The 18,930-nt window shown below is 43.0% G+C and overlaps 1 protein-coding gene across 1 annotated transcript; it reads right to left on the bottom strand.

The window, feature by feature from the left end:
• Positions 1-666: 666 nt before the first annotated feature.
• Positions 667-18,893, bottom strand: WDR82 (WD repeat domain 82). Its single transcript, XM_071755731.1, has 9 exons — positions 18,468-18,893; positions 13,519-13,616; positions 10,173-10,239; positions 9,878-9,977; positions 7,765-7,881; positions 6,811-6,966; positions 6,618-6,687; positions 4,756-4,898; positions 667-4,320 (listed from the first exon to the last, which is right to left on the bottom strand). Exons 1-9 carry the CDS (start codon positions 18,626-18,628, stop codon positions 4,291-4,293), a joined length of 942 nt encoding a protein of 313 aa, XP_071611832.1. The 5' UTR covers positions 18,629-18,893; the 3' UTR covers positions 667-4,290.
• Positions 18,894-18,930: the final 37 nt, after the last annotated feature.

The following is an 18,930-nucleotide window of genomic DNA, read 5'->3' on the forward strand; positions in this document are numbered from 1 at the left end:
TTGACAAAACCTTTCAGTAGAAGTATTCCCTTAGCAGTACTACCCAGAGGGCTAGAAGATGATTTCCAAACCATCTTTGGAAAAAATATGATTTCCTGCAGTGGAAGGCCAGGACCCAGGAATGAGGCAGCTTTCTCAGCCATCTGCTGATGGCTTGAGCAAGGGACAGTACAAAAAGCATTTCTCTCCAGTTTCACTTCCCCCCCCATTCTGGAGTTTAACTTGCAGCCAAAGCACACATGCTTTTACCCTCCTTAGCTCGATCCCAGCTGCCACTCCCCCTGCAGCAGCTGGGGTGCTGAATATCCACTGGCTGCAATGATCCAAAGCTCCACTTCAAAGCAACAAGCAATTTCCCCACCTTCCTGCTGAGAAAGGGCTTGGCTCTGCCATGCAGACTGCAGGCTCCAACACAGAGCACCATGTCTCAGCTGGGAGCAGCCACAAGGCTGCTTCCCTATCCTGATACAGCCCTAGGCAGGAAAACCCTCTTTATTAAAAACAGGCAGTTCATCTAGGGATAGCTTCAGAGCATCACAATTTCTGCTACAGGGCTTGACAAACAAAGAAGCTTTAAAAAACATTAAAAGCACTGGTTTTGCCATTCCCCTCCAAGAAAACCAAAAGTCATATCACACTGGAACAAAGGCAGAACTGAGCTCTCAGTGATCTCTCTACAAAATATTTATTGGTAACAACCACAACACCGAATTCTCCACATATGTAGTATTTTGTCACAAAGCATAATTTGCCTTTATGCATTTACAGTCATCTGCTAGATAACACCTAGGAGTCAAACTCCCCAGTACCAGCTCACAGCTGAAGAGACCAGTTTCTGAAAGGCTCACCAGGATCCCAGCCCCTGACCCAAAACCAAGGTGAAGTCTCTTAAAGTGCATATATGGTCAAGTGGTCAAGAGGCACTGGAAGAGATACACTGCTGCTTCCAGATTTATTCACTCAGTTGTTCCTGTGTCCCACAGAGCAGGGGCTGGGACATCAACCAAGGACCTGGAAGCCTCAAAAAAAAAAAAAAAAAAAAAGAAAAAAAAAAAAAAAAAAAAAAAAAAAGGAAAAAAAAGAAAAAAAAAACCCCAGAAAAAAAAGCATTTTAAAGACTAACTTGGAGAATTACACCTGAACGCTCCTACTGCCCAAGCAGATGTGCTCAGCCACCACCACAGCTTCTTGAGAGGTGGGCTGTTGAAACTAATTTCCCCCTTGCTTTGAAGAAAGGTCTTTATTTCATCCTCAATAACATAATTTCAAATTTGGAAGGGGAATGTAGTTTTCTGCTTGGTTTTAAGCAAGGATGGACACCCTGTTAGTCCTGGGAGAGCTGTTTTTAATGAAGTCTGTTTCTCACCAGCTGGCTGCCCTGAAGAGCACAGGAACTGCAGTCCTGCTGCTTTTGGAGAAGCACATAGAAGCTGGAAGCTAAATGCTTTACTCACCTTTCCTGCCTAACCTCCTAGAAACACAGGATACACAAGTTCCTTGACACATTTCCCTCCTTTAAAGGCAGACAGAAAACACTCTGTGCTACATCAAGCAAGGAAGATGCCTTTGCCTGCATGGCTGGCAACCAAGCCCTGGGAAGTCATTCAGCTTTAATTTTCATCTCAGCCTTAGTGCTGTGTTATGCACGAACCTTTAAAACTCATCTTCACTCCAGAAAACCACTGATGCTCTTAATCTCTGTGTCCTTCTAGGTCAGCCCTCTGCTCCTTTTTTTTCTTAAAGATTTCACGCTGCAGCAAACAATGTTTCACAGCACTGCAAGTGGGAAGAGAGCTGAACAACAAACAGGCTTTAGACATGTGGCTCAAACCACATCAGCAGAGAGCATTTTTGAGCAAGAGACTTCCAAATGCTTCCCTGTGAACAAGAACAAGTAACAAGAAAACTGTCTGGAAGCTGTTAGCTTCTTCAGGCAACAGACTTCATAAAACCCTGAAAGATGATTTGCTAAAGTTTAACTGTTAAAATGCACTACAAACCCCAAATACCTGCCTGCAAACCACTGCAAAACATGGCTGCTTACAGAAACACCAACACAGGTAAAATAGCACCGAGCAGCCTCAAAAGCAACAATACTGAGTTGAAGAGGTGCCTGTGGAAGCCTAGACAACTGTGGGCACCCAAACAGCCAACTCCCCTCATGCTGGGCACCTGTAGGTGATGGTGGGACAGTACACATGAGGAAGAGGGAAGCTGGTACAGCATTATTAATCTCTCATCTGCATTTCCAACAGGAGGCCTGTTTGGCAAGATCGAAAGCATCACCGCTGTTTCCTTCCCTTCTTCTGTCTGGAACAGAGCACTCACACCACAGCCCTGTGCTGCTAGAAATGGTGCTGTACTCGGGTGGTAGCATCAGGAGAGGTAAGTCACAGAGCTTCAGAAGCTTCAACCACAGCATCAATCCAAACATCAAGTTTCTGAGACTGCCTCATGCACAGCAGTCCTGCCAGAGGTTCTTCAGAGGCAAACTCTGAAGCCGAGCACAAGCAGCTACTCTTAAGGAAGCAGCAGTGGAGAAATGCTCATTCCTCATCCCCAGCTCTTAGCATAACAGTTCCACTGACAAGAGCTATTAAAAACCAACCAACTGAAAGGAAAACCAACAGAAGCAGCTGTTGTACAAGGTGTTTTCCTTTTCCAGGGAGACATGTTGTGAATTATACAGGGCCCAACAGTCGACACAAACTTTGCTGTAACAAGGGGACATCTAGATCTAAATCCTGGAGCACTGTTCTCCATGATGGGCTGGCACTTGAGAGCAGAAAGAACGTGCCCATCACTGTGCTTGTCACCTTACCAGCATTTGACATTTCAGAGAGTGGAAGCACAGGCAACTGGGTGAGGGAAAGAATGGACTTTCCAAGCTGTGACCCAGCACATAAAGCCAAGTATGTCTGGAAAGGCAAAAAATCAAACACCAGCTTTAAGCCCAGCCTGCTGGTGGATGCATTTGTCCAACGAAAGGAAAAAGAAATTTGTCCTTTTCAGGAAAAAGAAGCTGGAATCAGGTTTGAAGAGCAGCATGCCAGCCTTTCTGTGCCATTTGCCCACAAGCTCCTCTGGGGCAGAAGAAAGCACATCCCTCCCATCTCTAGGCAGGGGCAGTCCTTGGAGCAGGGCACGGCAGAACAGTCAGCAAAGTCACATGAAGATTTTTAAAATTCAATTCTGAAGACATCTGACAAAGCAGCCTTACTTTTTCAGGGCTAAGGCTGAAAACCTCCAGGGCCTGTAACAAAATGCATGGTGAAAACTGCATGTCACTTTTAGCAACAAAGGTTTAAGCTTGGTGTGGGGAGAATTTAATGGACCTTGTTTACAAACCAGGAAGGGAAAACTGCATTATGGAAGGTAAACAGCCTAGACACCCCAAAATACTGGCCCACATCATATTCTTTAGTATCTAAAAGTAAAAAAATATGGCCCATTCCCACTGCCCTCCCCCCATGATATTTACAATTAAGATCAGCCAAGATGATACATAAGATACACAAGCAGACTGTGCTTTCAGTCTCAGTGTGACTTCTCCATCTTCCTGCTGACAGACTCCTTTATTGCTCAGGACACTGACAGGACCTCACCACCAGTCTGTGTCCTCCAGGATGCTGGCACACCAAACAGCAGGGAGGCTTTAGCAAGCTCTGGCAGTGGACAAAAACTGTCTGATTTTCTGCATGCTAAATTGCCCAAAACAGGATGATGAGATGTATATTTACAGTCACCCACTCTTTCAGAATGTGTTCCACTGCAAGAGAATCCAGCATCTGCTGCTGAAGTTGAAAACTGTCAGTCCTGACATTTGGCACAGAAGTAACTTTGCATTTGCAATGAAACCAGAGATCCCAGATGTAAAAAACATGCACTTAGGGGAAGAACTGCATGTTCCACCCTGGAACATCAACAGCCTTGTGCACTTACAGAAGGAGAACACATAATTACAGCTTAAAAAATGCCACAAACATTTTGTAAATAAACCAGACTTCATTGCTCTTAGAAATAATACTAAGTCAGTTCCAACTTGGGTTGAAGCCTGCTGGGCATGGACTGGAAGGTAAGAACGCAGCATGCTGCTTTTCCCAACATGCCAGGAGGCTGAGTGGAAGAGTCCTCATGCAGGAATGCAGCAAATAAAGATAAGACAGATGGAAACACACGCAGAAACAGGATCACAGTCTAGGAGACCTAGGTAATTCCAATACTATGCTTGCAATGATGTGCTGCTGTTAGCAGTGTGGAAGTTGTCTGACAGCAGCTGCAACGTAGGAATTAGTCGTCGATAGTTGGCAACCAGAAGGCCTATGAAACAGGAAAGAATGAACATCACAAGCAGAACACAAATCTCTCCTATAACACAAGTCAGGAGCTGATCACTGCCACCTTCCAGAAGCACACTGGCAGAGACTACCAAAGAGGCAGCAACACCTTTCCAGCAGCTGAATGTTACAATCCTTGCTTACACTGGTTTGGTTTGTACTGTGTATTCTCCAGAGGAAGCCAGTCTTACAGAAACTGGAAATACCAACTGTAAGCAGTGACCTAAAGAATTCCTGCTTCTGCACATGCCCTCACTCACTGCTCTGCTTTCATGTGTTTGAACACTGGCTCACCACGCATGCTGCCACGTATCAGCCTGCCAGGTAAAGCACAATCAAGGCACTGAGCCTTCTCCCATCCAGTTCTAAAAGTGTCAGCACCCACTAAGCTAGGAAGAACTTAAAACACTTTTCTTACCATATTGGAACATGCACTAGCAAAAGTCATGAATTTCGGATTGAACTGCAGACAGGTTATAGGACCTGTGTGTTTCCCATCCAACACAGCCACCTTCATCCCACTTTCCCCATTCCAAACATGAATCTTCCCATCCTCTGAACCTGCAGGCAGGATGAAAAAAGACATGCAAGATACCTTGGAGAGGCCATCAGAGAAAATGAAGTGCATAACCTTTCCTGTCAGAGAACCACAGGAACAAGCACGCCTCATCATCATAGCTTAACCTTTATAATTATCGAAGTAACACCAGGACATGTACAAAACATGACTAGAGTTTACACACCTGTACCCAAACAGCTGGTTCAGATCCTTTGCACTGTAGAGGCTCAACTACAGTGCAAGGCTGTTCTGGGAAAGGGATTAACAACTCGGGTCAGCAGGTAGGGAGGCAGAGCTGACACCACCCAGCTGAGGAGGAAGGGCCCTTGCCAATGTGCACCCATTTGTGAGAGCCCAAAAGCTGGGTCTGAGAACTTGTGCCACACAAGTTCTCAGTTCAGACACAGAGGGGATAAATATTTCCTTTGGCAGGCACAGAACATATCAAAGGCTTTGCACTATGCCAAACACCAGAACCTTCAACGGAGATTTCAACTCTCCACTTTGCTACAAGGGGACAGGTTCTTCTCTTTGTCATTTTGCAAGTCCCAAGGCTGAGCACTTAATAATTTTATAATTCAATTTTGATTTAGTCTTTTTTTTTTTTTTGTAGGATTCCTAATAAAAATGCAAGGAATTTTCTTCTGTTTCTGTATGGTATGGCCTTTCAGAGAGGAAAAATTAAGCAGCACAACTTAGCCATATGTAAAACTGAACAGAAATAAGTGTTTTGGAACTTCTTCCACTATAGTTTTCATTTGGAGAGGCAAAACAGGAAGGTAAATACGTGTTATGAAGTGCTCTCCAGAGACATACTAAACAAAGAGCCACTCCCACTTTCTCTGAAATCAGGAAGTTCTCAGCCAGAATGAAAAAAGAAAAGTTTTGCCAAGTCCATCACTCACCCAGGAAAAATGAGGATCACAATACCAATTATCACAAGGTTCAACATATTGGATCTACCAGCATTATAAATATAAATAAGAGCAAAAAGAAAGCATTAAGAGAGGGCAGCACCACAAATGTGTCCAACTCATGTTCATGGGTTCTGTGGAGCAGCAAACTGTAGCAGAGTGGCTGAAGAACTGCAGGTGCCCACCCTGCAGCACCAGGCTTTACAGGAGCTGCAACTGCTTCTGGCACCCACTTCTCTCAAGAGTTCCTTCTGCAGGGGGGTGAGGAAAGGGGTCTGGGGCAGAGGAATCACGCTGGGAGCCATCAAGGCTGATGCCAACTGCTTCTATCAAGGTTTAAGCAGAGCCTGTTTTGCAGACATGGGGGTTTACAAGAGCCACATGAACAAACTGCAGCTGCCCTGGCACGCCCCCAGTGCTGGAATGTCCCTGGGGGGAGGAAAAAATGCACCTGGTGGGAGACCAATGGCCCAAGCACAGGCAGGTGTCTTGTTCATGAGGTAATGGAGGGCAGGCCACAACACACAGCCCAAAAATGCTCTCAGAGGCAAAGCATGAGTGCACCCTGGCCCACACGGTGAGAATCATACACAAATTATGTGACAGGTCTCTATGCATTACACCAGTTTGGTGGTTTCTTACGTTGTTTTTGGAATAGCACTTGTACATAAAGGAAAAAATACAAGTTGTGTTGCAGACTCGTTTACATTTCAGTCTAGAAAATGCTGAGTAAAGAGACAACTTCACTTCTGTGCAACACACCTAACTTCAGACAACTGAAATGCCTTCCAAGAAGAATTATCTTACCTATCATGATGAACTGAGAGTCTGGTGTGAATGATGCCTCCAGCGTGACAGCCTTACTATTGTTATAACCCTATGGCACAAAACAGGAGAAGACATAGTACAGAGGGTGTCCACAACCATCTCACAACCAAAGGGCACCTGCTCCCAGAACTAACACCAGGTTTCAAGCAGGTAACACAGGCAACATGCTCACCCCAAATGTGTGCAGGATAGCCCCTTTAAAGGCATCAATCAGGCGGATGAAGCCTCCATTGGTTGATATGAGGATGAGTTTGCCATCATTACTGAACTTCAGGCCTGTCCACTCACATGTTCGATCATACTGCATCTTAAATGTAGCAAATGGCCCCTTCAAAGAAAAAAAGACAAGAATGACACAGACTCTACACACTGCTGCTTATTACAAAAAGTCTGGTTTTAATCTTAGCTTAGGAAAAGGTTTAAGATTTTTCGAAACAACATCTTTCATCCTATGAAATTAAATGTAAGTGTCATGGCAAAAACATGTCAGTGCATGTGTAAGCTTCAGAGAAAAATGAATCTGTAGTTTCCATAGCAAATAAGAGCCACAGTAGGGTGTTTCAATACCCAACAGGCCCCTAATTCTACCACATTTAACAGGAGAAATTAATTGAAGGTAGGATGAACTTTTCAAACAAGGGTACTGATTGAAGCTAGAGGAGGAGTTTGAGCCATGTTATTGTCATCTGACTTTTTGAAAACTGAGAGAACTGGTTCTGTGTTCTCAGCACTGGTTATGCTCAGTGCTTGGTCAGTTCAGCTGCCCACCCAGTCACAGTGTCCTTTGAAACTTCCCACCTAACAACCCTGGCTCCATTTTTGCCAATGTTCTTCCAGAAAGAAGAAAAATTAAAAAACCCACAAACATAACAAAAAAAAAGCCTAAGCAGGAGTCTGGAACTGATTAAAGAGTCTAGGAAGTAAATTTTAACACTGGTTCAGGAATGGATACCAGGACCTGGTGGCAGCATGTTCCCCTCTCTGAGAGGTGTAGTTACCAAAAATTCTACGTGCCCAGTAGGGACTCCAGACAGTAAGCTGGAGTAAACAAATTCAGCTTCTGAGCACTGAATTTAGACTACTTCTTGCAGCTAAAAAGTTAAGAACTGAAGCCAGGGTAGCTCACCTTGTCAAAAGAACGGAGATCATAAAGCTTCACCATTTCAGAATTGACTCCAGCAGCAAAAATCAACCCTTCTGGGTCAAAAGAACACACAGGCTTCCCCTGGAGATGCATTAAGCCCTAGAAAATAAGTCCAAATTATTTTACAAAACTGATGCTTACATTTCTACCATCACTCTCTGAGCCACTGTGAGCAGGACAGCAGCCCATGGGTGGAACAACTGAATTTCAATTGCAAGTGTTAAGATTTTACCAATGTTCAGAACTCAGCTTCTTAAAACCAACTCTGACCTACTTCAGATTAACATATGGAGCTTCCAGTTAGCCACAACGACAAAGTTTACATGAGAACATATCAAGACCTTATTCAACCTGACATCCACTCAAAAAGTACCCAGGGAAGGGAGGATGACATAGCTGTATTAATAACCACACCAGCCACTGCCACAGAATGCTGCTGCTGGGCTTGACAGCAATGCTCTACCTATTATGGTTGTGAAGGTGAGAAAAAAGTGTTTTGAAAGCAAGCAGAAATAGCCCCAGTGAAAAGAACTGCTGAACTTTCCATGCCATGTTTAATGAAAACTCACACAGGAAGTCAGCAGACCTAACATACTAAAACTTACACATTACTATCAGTGCTGACTTTTAACATTAACTTTTCTTTAACTGACACAGTAGGAAAGACTTGGCAAAGTCTGGGAGAAGCCAACAAGAAGTATAATCTTCTGTATCCTGAGTGGCAGTCTGTGCATGTCTGTATGTAACTGTGTGCATAGAAGTAAGACCACATCTTTGACTCAATCAACAATAAACTTAAGAAATTTCTTCAATATCACTCTTTTCTAGGGAAGTCAAGAGACTTTACTACAAGTCTATTCTTTCCAATTTAGGTCCGTTTTCCCTGCAAGCTCTGAGGGCTTGGCAGTAAGCGAGCTGGGCTGGCCTAAACGGGTCAGCTCTGGTTTCCAGGCACTTCCAGGCCTTAAGGCTGCCATCTCATGGACAAATTTAAAAATACAACCTATGCTTCCTCCACCAGTTTCCCAAACTTGGCTGGGTGCAGCTTCCAGTTAGAAGTCCTAGTTTAACCATCCTTACAACTTCAGACATCAACATAAATCACAAATCTGCTATTGAATTCTAAATCCTATCTCTAGTAACGTTCAGACTGAGATTCAACCCACGGGAAATTTACCCACTGGCACTAAAGACACCATCCCTTCAAATGGCAAAATTAAGATTTCTTGCCAGAAAAGGCTGGGTTTTGAGATAGATAAAATATTCTGTAAGTATAACCCTTCCTTCTTTTTGCATTTACAGTTACATCACCTCAAATAAGTAACAGTCCTCCAATAAGCATGCCAGTAAGATGGGAAAATATGAGCACACCACTATGTGCCCAGATCCACAGAAAACCAGCTCGTCACTCCTAGCCCTTCATTCCTGCCCCTGCTGCCAGCTCTGGTAGTTTTCTCAGCCCACAAGCTCACTTCCACTAGAAAAAGTACAGCAAACTATCCCAACAAAACAAATAAACACAAACGAATAGGGTTTGCCTTGCCAGGAAGTTATGTCTCCTCACAGATATGATGAAAAAGAAGGTAATGCAAGGGGGCAGTGTAGACCATAGGGCTGCTGTGTTATTTTAGATCACCAGCTTCTTCATCAAATTTAACTGCATCAAGTTTAAACACACACTATAAACACTTAGATAAAATGCACCTCCTGCCACCTGTTCTGCTGCCATTCCCAACCCAGGAGAGACACTGGCTAAGAGAGAACACTCTGCATGGGGCTCATCATCTCTGCCTGATGAACAAGCTGATGACACCCAGCTCTTCTCTTGTTTCATCAGCTGTGGGTGTTATTTCTTGCTCTTCCCAGCTCCTCTCCAGCAGAGGCACAGGTGAAAGTGAGTGGTGTTACACAATGCAACATTCACATAGCACAGAGATTTGTGACCAAGGCTCCTTCAGCATTCCAGGAAGGTGTCAACACGACTTCAGCAGCACACAGTTCTGGCAATATTTTTGTTTTCTGACAAATGCCTGTCTGTTCTTCATCCTTCTAACTGAAAATGCAGCACATTCTGCACAGGAATTTGATATCCTACCTGGCAATTTGGAGAGCGGAGATCCCAAAGCCGAATAGTTTTATCCAGGGATCCCGAAATAAATGTATCATCCACTGGAGACATGGAAAGGGCAACCACTCTGCAGCACAGAAGACCACATGCATCAGAGATACTCAAAAGAAGTGCTTCTTAGGCCAACATTTGTATACAAGCTCATAATTGCAACAAACAGTTGTACAAAGTGAACACCACAGTGAACTGAGAATCACATAACTCCAACTCATTGCAATCATCACTTCAGTTTCTCCTGTACTGTCCCCAAGCCACATCTTACCTTTTTGTATGCCCTGGGAAATACCGAATGTATTTGTTGTCGTGCAGGGAGAGGTATCGGATTGTATCTGAAACCATAAACAAACCATAAACTTCATTATACCATAAACTCAATGTTATCTAAAAGTAGTCACACTGTAAACTTGCTCCCCACAGCAATCTTGCCACAGGGAGTGAGTCTTGTCACTTGATTTCAGCTCAGACTTTGAAACACAATTAAGTTAGAAACAGGCACAAATAAACTTGGTTTCCAAGGCAGAACTGGAAATCAAGCACCAGGAAAGATATTTATTGCCCACGGTCTGAAGTCATATTGCATCTTAAAGGTGAACCATCTGTCAAGTGATCTATGTAAGCCAATTTCAAGGTTGCTAAACTTTAAGAACCAGTAGGTTTTATCCTCACACCATTCTCACAAAATGGGCAGTATCATATTTAGAAAGTTGATACAACCATTTATTTGCTAAATGGCATGAATCTTGCTGTCTTACCTACGTATTCATCCAGCAAATAAGTCTCCAACTAAACAGCAAGAGTAGGAAATGTGCAAATTACAGCATTTAGCCAAAGAGAAGATAAAAACATGAACTTCAAAGGTAGGACAAGACCATTAAAAAGTATAAAATCTCTTTTTTTATTCTGACAACAGCTTCACACATTTTCTGCACTTAGAGAGGGTTGCTTTAGGAAGAAGACAGAGAACAGTATTCTAAGCTAGTCCACTTAAAGCAATCTTAGAAGTATCATGAATAAATCACAGCAGCACCACAACATTTCTCAAGTGGTAATTTTATTCTCAGCATAGATGAACATACTAAGAGTAGCCCAGAACTTTGGAAGCTGCTGTTGAGACTTTCTCCCAAGAGTTTTTTTTCACAAGAAAAATCCTTGGAAACAATTATTAAAGCACAGACAGCACTTTTTTAATCTTTATATGCATATCCATCTGAGTGATGAAAGGTAAGAGCACAAGTTAAACCTCTGATATCTGAAAGCAGCATCAGGAAAATCCCTTCTCACACCAATTTAGGCTGTTGCTGGATGGAAGTCTGGCACTATGCATCTGCACCATCCAGGGCCAAGGGACTCTGTACAGCTGTGGCTCCAAAGACAAACTGAAGGAAAAAGGACATTTTTACTTTTCACTCAGAGGAGTGAGCACCTACAGGATGCAGTATGCACAGACCATTCTAGCACCCCTGAGGGCTACAGTGTTCAGGCCTTTTTGAAAGGCTCATTCAGAAAAATTTGCTTTCTGTAGGGAAAAAAAATTCCACCAAGTTACTATATTTGCCTCCAATTTTACATCAAGCCAAGATCATCAGAATTCTGGACCACTCTCCAGTATGTGACAGAAAACTAAAGCTGACTGAAGAAGCCAGGAATGTTGGTCACACAACATTCTGAAAGGCTCTAATTGACCTCAGGTGACAATCCTAAATGTAAAGCCCTAGCACCAGAGTCCCATCCCATCACAGCTAGAACCAGTAAGTTTTAAGGGTACTCTCAAGATACATCTTCATTTTTTCCTGCAGGAACTGTTGTTACCTGATTCCTGAAGTATCCATGTAGAATTCCATCTTCCTTTGCTAAAGAGGAAGCACTGGGGAGCTGTGATCCTTTGTGATCCTTTTTGCTGGCAGTGCTCTGTCCCAGGCAAGGCAGTGGCCTGTACAGTTATCTCCTGTACCGGGTGGTATCATAGACCCTCAAACTGTACAAACTACTACCTCAGCCTGGATTCAGGCAAGAGAAAATAGGTTCAAAGGTCTTGAGGAAATCTTCAGAAGTGGATCAGCAGCATCTCCCAACCAACAAAATGCTTGGAAGCAAGCACCAGACCTCCTACAGCATATTCCTGGGTTCATTTTCCTCCTGATAACTGTGTAATAAGTTAAATACAGTGCACCCTGCCCGAGACTGCAGGCATTAGGGACTACTGAGTCTCTGGACCCCTACAGCTACAGATCACACAGGTGGTTTTCTTAGGCTACAGTTCCTGATAGCAACAAATACTCTCACTTTCTTCTTCTTTTCTTCTAATTATTTGTCATAACACTACCCTGCAGGTTGAAGACTCTAAGTTTTAGTTCCTCAAAGGCTTACCAGTGACTATAAACAAAACCTCACAACTCAAAATGGCATTAAAAATGGTTCACTAAATTTATAATCGCCAATTAAGAACCAAGTCAGAAATAAGACAAAGTAGTAACCTAATAGTCAACAGGCTGTGAAACAGATTAATGCAGCAAGTGCTTCCCATCACACTTTTAATCCTTTTACACCATTAAATCCAATTTCACTGCAAACTTCCTTGTTCCTCTAGATCCACCCCCCCTTGTTCTAGTTTAACCTGACTTCCTAACACTTAACTTCCTTCTGCTTTAAATTCATACTCTTTCAAATTCCTTAAGCAATCTAGAACACACAAGGCACCAGTATCTCTACTGCCAAGTTCCACCTCTGCAAAGGAAAAATTTCAAAACAAAGCCACTATTCCAGAAATGCTCATGAATTCACAGTGTTAAAGCCCATTTATAAAGTGCTGTGCTAAAAGATGTTCACTGAAAAACTCTGTCAGTGATTACAACAAAATTGAGACAAGTTTTGAAAAACACACTAGCTGTTTCCAAACCTAGGTTGCTAAATAGAGGAATTAATGTACCTATCTGTGCCAGTTCTGAAATTGGAATTTTAAATTTTACTCCAATACATTTATGGAGAGCTTGCCATAAAGCTCTAAAAGCCCTTCCATGTCACTGATTCAGAGTGCAGGTATCACAGAATGATGAGAAACATCAAAACAATGTGTGCTTTGTCTATTATATAGAAAAACAGATCAACAGAAGCAGAGCGAGTTTCAGAAGAGCTCTGTGACCTCATCCAGGCTTGGCTGGTGAGCTGCTGAGTTACCTGAACTTCCTGCCCTCCCTGCTGCCTACAGAGAATGGAAAAACATTCCCACCCTTTGCAGATAACTTTTGTATCAGAGAAAGCTATGGCATTCATCCCACCTCCTGGCCATTCACACATACGAAATTAAGGCCCAGAGACTGACAACACTGGTATCAAACAGGAAAGTGAACAGCAGAATCAAACCCCAAACTTTCATCATACTACCAATGTTTAACCCCTTGGTTATTGCAGCAGTGAACAAAACATCAACACACTCAGGGGAGTACCACCAAGTTGTGCTTTAGAGCTGAGCATTAATTCCTCAGTCTCTGACAGCACATTTATCACAGAGAAGTTGCTACAGTTTTCCCCCAGCTCTTTAGAGCTGTTTACCCAGGCATGTAGTTTAAGTGTAAGGAGATTAATTATGCTCAACTCCAGTGATCACTCACCATCTATTTTGTTGGAGCTGTAAACGACAGTGTTGGCAGCATGTGTGTACCTGATGAGGTCTACTCCATACTTCTTACTGTACAGTGTTCTCTTGGGTCTGTCAGAAGGAAGCAGAAATAATTGTACTCACTGCAACCAAAAGCTCACACTGAAACTCACCATATGAACAAATATCACTAGAGGTATTACAAGAATGTTTCAAGTAGCCAGATATTTATATACACAGAAAGAAAAACATTTGTATTTCATTTTCAAAAAAACATATTGGTTCCTTCTCCAAGATCCTCTCTAGGCTGGAGGAGTTCCCTGTCGAAGCCGCAAAATGCACTCATTTGTCTCCTTCAAAAATTCTTTTTCCTGTGATGTCTACTGTAAAAAGAATACAAGAAGCTTGTATAATGAGCCCTTAATGTCAAGCAGCACTGCCTCATCCTTCCCTTGCCCATCCAAATCCCCAATTCTTGTGCTGTTTGTTTTAGATGAAGTGTAATTTATCTTATTGTTCTGTGATACTTCAAAACCTAGAACAGGCTGTCTCATTCAGACAGAACAGGGCTTCTCACTGTCAGCACACACAGGTAGATACAACAGTAGTCTAAAAAGGCAACAGTAATGCAGGGACTCTCAAACAACTGGAAAATCATACTCATTTCCAATTCTAATTAAAGCACAACCCCAAATGTAACATTTTTTTGTTCATAAGCATATCTTACAGCAGCAGCAGTGCCTGTTTAAGGGGTTTAAGAAGGTCTCACCACCCTTCTTCCCTGTTCTTCCTTAACTTAGGCAGTCAACCAACAGGTGTACTCTTCAAAATCAGAAAACACACAGCCTCTTCCCAGAGTAATTTTTAATCCAGAAATTCTTAACTCTACTACACAAACCAACAACAGCAGCATGGGAATGGAAACAAACAGCAGAAGTGGTTTAAACTAATACTGCTACCAAAAAACCCCCAAAAAAGTTAATCCAACTACACCCTCAGACAAGGTGTTTCTAAAATGCTCAACTTCTTCCTTGTTTTTGTTTGCCTCAAACTGACACAACCAAACAAGAGCATGAGCTGAAGGCTTTCCATATCAGAAGAAAAATATACAGCTATTCCTAAGGATTAAGTGTTAAACAGCAGAAGCTGTAGGACTTTGACTTCAAACAAACTTGCTGGGGCCAAACTTCCATTAAGTGAAAGCAAGTACAGCAAATGTAACGAAAACCCATGCACCACCTGTACCACTTAGGCCAAATCACAACAGACTCTTCCTCTGCTCCTCCAGAAGACTTTTAAATCAATTTTCAGATGTAAACAAGCTATAAATTGAAAACAGCACATCAAATGCAAATTTAGATAGCAAAATTCTGAACACTATGCTTGATACACTCCCCCGTGCTGCTCCCTGTACTTACCTCAGTTATGTTGTTGATCCAACTGGGAAAAAAACCCCAACAATCATCAACAACAAAAGAAGCCCACCAGACTCAGAACATACTAAGATTCTCATACCTAGTTTGACTACTACATATGAAAAGTTTAAAGTTTAGAAGTTCTATTCAGAATAAATATACATCAAAGAATAAATACAGAAACAATAAAAGTCAACAGATGAACAAAAATATTTACCAAAAAGAAGTACTTCTGTGTTTTAAGAAAGGTGAAGTTTTCAAATAAGCTGATGCAAACAGAAGCATGCCACTTCATAAAAGACCAGCTCTGTTCCCAATCAACTATTTAAAAACACAAACAAGAAAACTGTTTTACATATTTTTTAAACAAATCACAATCGCTAAACACAATTTCAAGTGTAAAGCCAGTTATTCATCCCACTTGCAAATCAGGCAATATCATGAAAAAGGCTTTACTAGATCAGAGCCAAATTTGCTATAAATATGAAACCAAGCACAGGTGATGTTTGTAAGAGCCTCTGTGCCTTGGGCTGCATCACTACTAGTGCAGGTGAAATCATCATCCACAACTAGGCTCACTTAGCTGTCCAGTGAGCACCACAGCTCATCAATCACTTCTTTATTCATAAAGAACAATAAACAATTGATACACACTAAAACACAAGCTCAACCTTTGCTAGACCATCATTATATCATACCAGGTGTACAAACGTGCATCTGAGAGCCTTCTGCTCCCAGCCCCAAGGACTGCTGCCCATCCCAACTCACAACTCCCTTCTAAAGTTTTCAGAGTTCCTTCTTAAGCCCCAACAGACTCAGGTAAGTCTCCTGGTTATGCTTCTGATCCAGCCTGTTGTGGAGGCATTTGCTGATGCAGGATGGGTTATATGGGTTATAGAGTTGCTGACACATTTTGAAATATGAGTGTAACGTCAGTTCCAAAATTATTAGCAGCTTATGAAGAAGCAGGATAAATTTTTCAAGCTTGTTGTCTGTGCTCAGGGTATACACAATGAGAGAATCCATGTTCCAAGGAGATAATCTTGTCCTCTCAGCCCTTGGCTAGACATCTCTGTTTAAACCGTCCTGACACTTCTAGAAACTGAAACTCCCTGAGATGGGCCTTGCTCATACTGGTGTGGCAAAGCACAGCAAACCAGATGAGGGTCCATCTAAAGTATAACCAGACACAGTTGCATTTTTAATTCTGCCAGCAGAACCCCTCATAACAGGGGAAAAAAACCCACCAAAATTTGTCACTTTTAAATGGAGACAAGTTTTAACATTCAGCTCATTTGCCAAATTGCAAGTACCTTAAGCTGAAACCCAGGAAGCAGGACACTTCCTCCTGTCTATTACATGTACAAGGAGGTGGGAGTTCCAGGCCCTTGAAATTAGTGGTTAATTTTTACATTTTTTTTTCTTAAAACAAACAAACAAACAAACAAAACAACAAAATAACAACCCTGAAGTGTAGGCCTGAAACTGCCAAATTCCACCACATCACAGCAACAAATCATTCACGGATTAGATTTTTCATCTCCACGTGAATCTCCTGTGACAATGTAATTCACAGTTAGAACTTCCCAGGTGAGAGAAAAGTGCATCTTGCATCCCTAGATACCCCTAAAAATCACACTTACACTTTAAAATCAATTGATAGCACAGGAGAAACTTTCAAATTAATTTTATAATCACTAGAGAAATGCATCCTGAAACAGGGGTTACCTTGATCAAACTGCTCTCCCTGCCCTGCAGCACTACAGAAAACGACCATCGATCTAGATTTAACTTCATTAAAGCAAACCCTCTGACTGTAGAGCATACATCAGGGCCAGATGGAGATAGGGATGAAAGGACCAAATGCCTCCCAACCCATCAAACTGTTCTTTACAAGTTTGAAAGGGAAGAGCAATCAATACCATCTGCATTAACATCAATCAGCCTTTCTGCTACTGCATACCATTAGGATCTATAATACAATCCATGGCAGACACCGTAGGTATAAAGTCAAATATTCGTCCATAAATGCAAATTAAATAATTTAAAATAAAAGTCCACTCAGATGAGGAACACTGACAACTTTAAGGTGTACAGCGAGCAACCTCAACTGAAGTGTAAAATAACAGAAGTTGTCAAGAAAGTTGAGAACACACAGGATGCAGCCATTGAAACTCAGCAAGTATGATGTTTGGGACCACTTGAAAAAGCAGGAAAATTTGGAATACCTGGTTTACTAGCAAATATATACAACACTGACACCTCTACCTCTTGGTACTCCCAAGCCAGATCTTTTTCATTTCCACAGAGCCCTGTCCGTTTGATTCTCTCTCCTATGATACACATTCTCCTTTTTCCTTCACCTTCTGTATGTATGTGATGCTCAATTCTCTGGACTTGACAAAAAACCCCCACTCACCTCAGAATTACATCTCTACACCGATCACCGCATGAAAATCAAAATGTAAAATTTAAAAGAACTTAAAGCAGCCAAATGCATACATCTACCAACTGAGAAAGATTTTAATACAATTATGACATCATTTGGCTCCATTTGTTCCAACTCTCATAGAATACAAATGCCTTCTGCCCAAGTTCCAAGACACCAACTGCAAGTGTTATTGTTGTTCTTATTTGCACGTTTTTATCCTCTGAACAAGAACACCATATCTCAAGTGCTGTGCAAATTTCTGGGGTTTTATCTGTAGGACAGGACATGCATTGTGTGATCAAGGAAAGAAGAAAGATAAACTGGACAACTTTGCTCTGTGAGAAACACAACCCCCCTTAATTAATTACCGTAAACTATCAGAAATCAATAAACACCTTGCTTGACTAAATATAAATTAAGATATTTGAAGACGTGTGTAAATCACACAGGGATTTTAACTTTGTTTTATAGGTAACTCAACTAAAGAAAAGGATTTAAAGCTTAAAGGACTATGTTTACCAGCAAGGTTGCCTTACATGACTTAGGATCAAGGTTTTAAGAAAAACACCATCAAGTTTTTAAAAGTTACAGCGAAGAGACCCCACACTGTCTTGACGTTTTGTCTTAAAGCATTTATACAAAAAATTACACTCAAATTACCTTGTTTTAAACGACACTGCTCACAGCAATTGCTTTTAACAATGGCGCTAACGTTCTGTGATTCTATTTCAATCAGTGAGACTTCAGCCCCAAGAACCCGAGCAATCGGTGTGCCAGTCGGTAACAATCCCGAAGCCTGGAAATGGGACCAGGCTCGGCTCCTTAAGCCCAACAGCAATTCAGTTCTCACAGCAGAAACTCACTCACACCTGGGAAATTACCACCGCTGGCTCCAGCCTCCCAAAGGTCACAGGCAGAGTCACCCGTGGTGTGGGCAAAACCCACGCTGCTCCCATCTCCGCGCCCCATTTTAACCTTTTCTACCCCACCCCCGTCAGATACCGCTCCAGTTCCACCTACAAGCCCACATTAAAAAAACACAAGCAAGCAAAAAGAAGCCAAAGGCCCGAAAGCAGACACCCCATCCCCCGGCCCGGCAGCGTCCCCGCCACTCACTTGCCCTCCTGGCAGTCGTAGAGAACGATGGAGTCGTCGTCGCTGCTGGAGATGACGGTCTCGCCATTGGGGCTGAAGTCGAAGCAGTTGATCTTGTCCGAGTTCTCACGGAACACCTTGGCCACGCGGAAGCTCCGCAGCACGTTGTCCGTCAGCTTCATCCCGCCGCCCAGCCGGGCCGCGCCGAGGGCGGCGGCGGCGCTGAGGGGAGCCGGGCGGGGCTCTGGCAGGCGGCGGCGGGAGCGCACGGGCGGAAGCCTCCGAGAGCGGCGAGGAGCGGCAGAGGTCGGGGAGGGGCGGTCGGCCGGCGTGTGCGGCGGCCTCCGGCTCGTCTGGGCCCGCTCAGGCGGCGGAGAGGCGGCTCCTCCTCATTGTCTCCGCCATCTTGCTGCTCCGGGAACGGCGGGGGGCGGCGCGCGGGGCACCCTGGGAAGCGGCGGGGCGCCGGGGGAGCGCGGGAGGG

Source organism: Heliangelus exortis, chromosome 12 (genome assembly GCF_036169615.1).
Source record: "Heliangelus exortis chromosome 12, bHelExo1.hap1, whole genome shotgun sequence".
Classification (NCBI taxonomy): Eukaryota; Metazoa; Chordata; class Aves; order Apodiformes; family Trochilidae; genus Heliangelus; species Heliangelus exortis.

Coding starts and splice junctions, on each gene's coding strand:
- WDR82 (XM_071755731.1), bottom strand. CDS start 18,628: ATGAAGCTGACGGACAACGTGCTGCGGAGCTTCCGCGTGGCCAAGGTG. Junction 9,978..10,172: donor TTCCCAGGGCATACAAAAAG/GTAAGATGTGGC, acceptor TCTGTGCTGCAG/AGTGGTTGCCCTTTCCATGT. Junction 6,967..7,764: donor ATCTCCGTTCTTTTGACAAG/GTGAGCTACCCT, acceptor TTTTCTTTGAAG/GGGCCATTTGCTACATTTAA.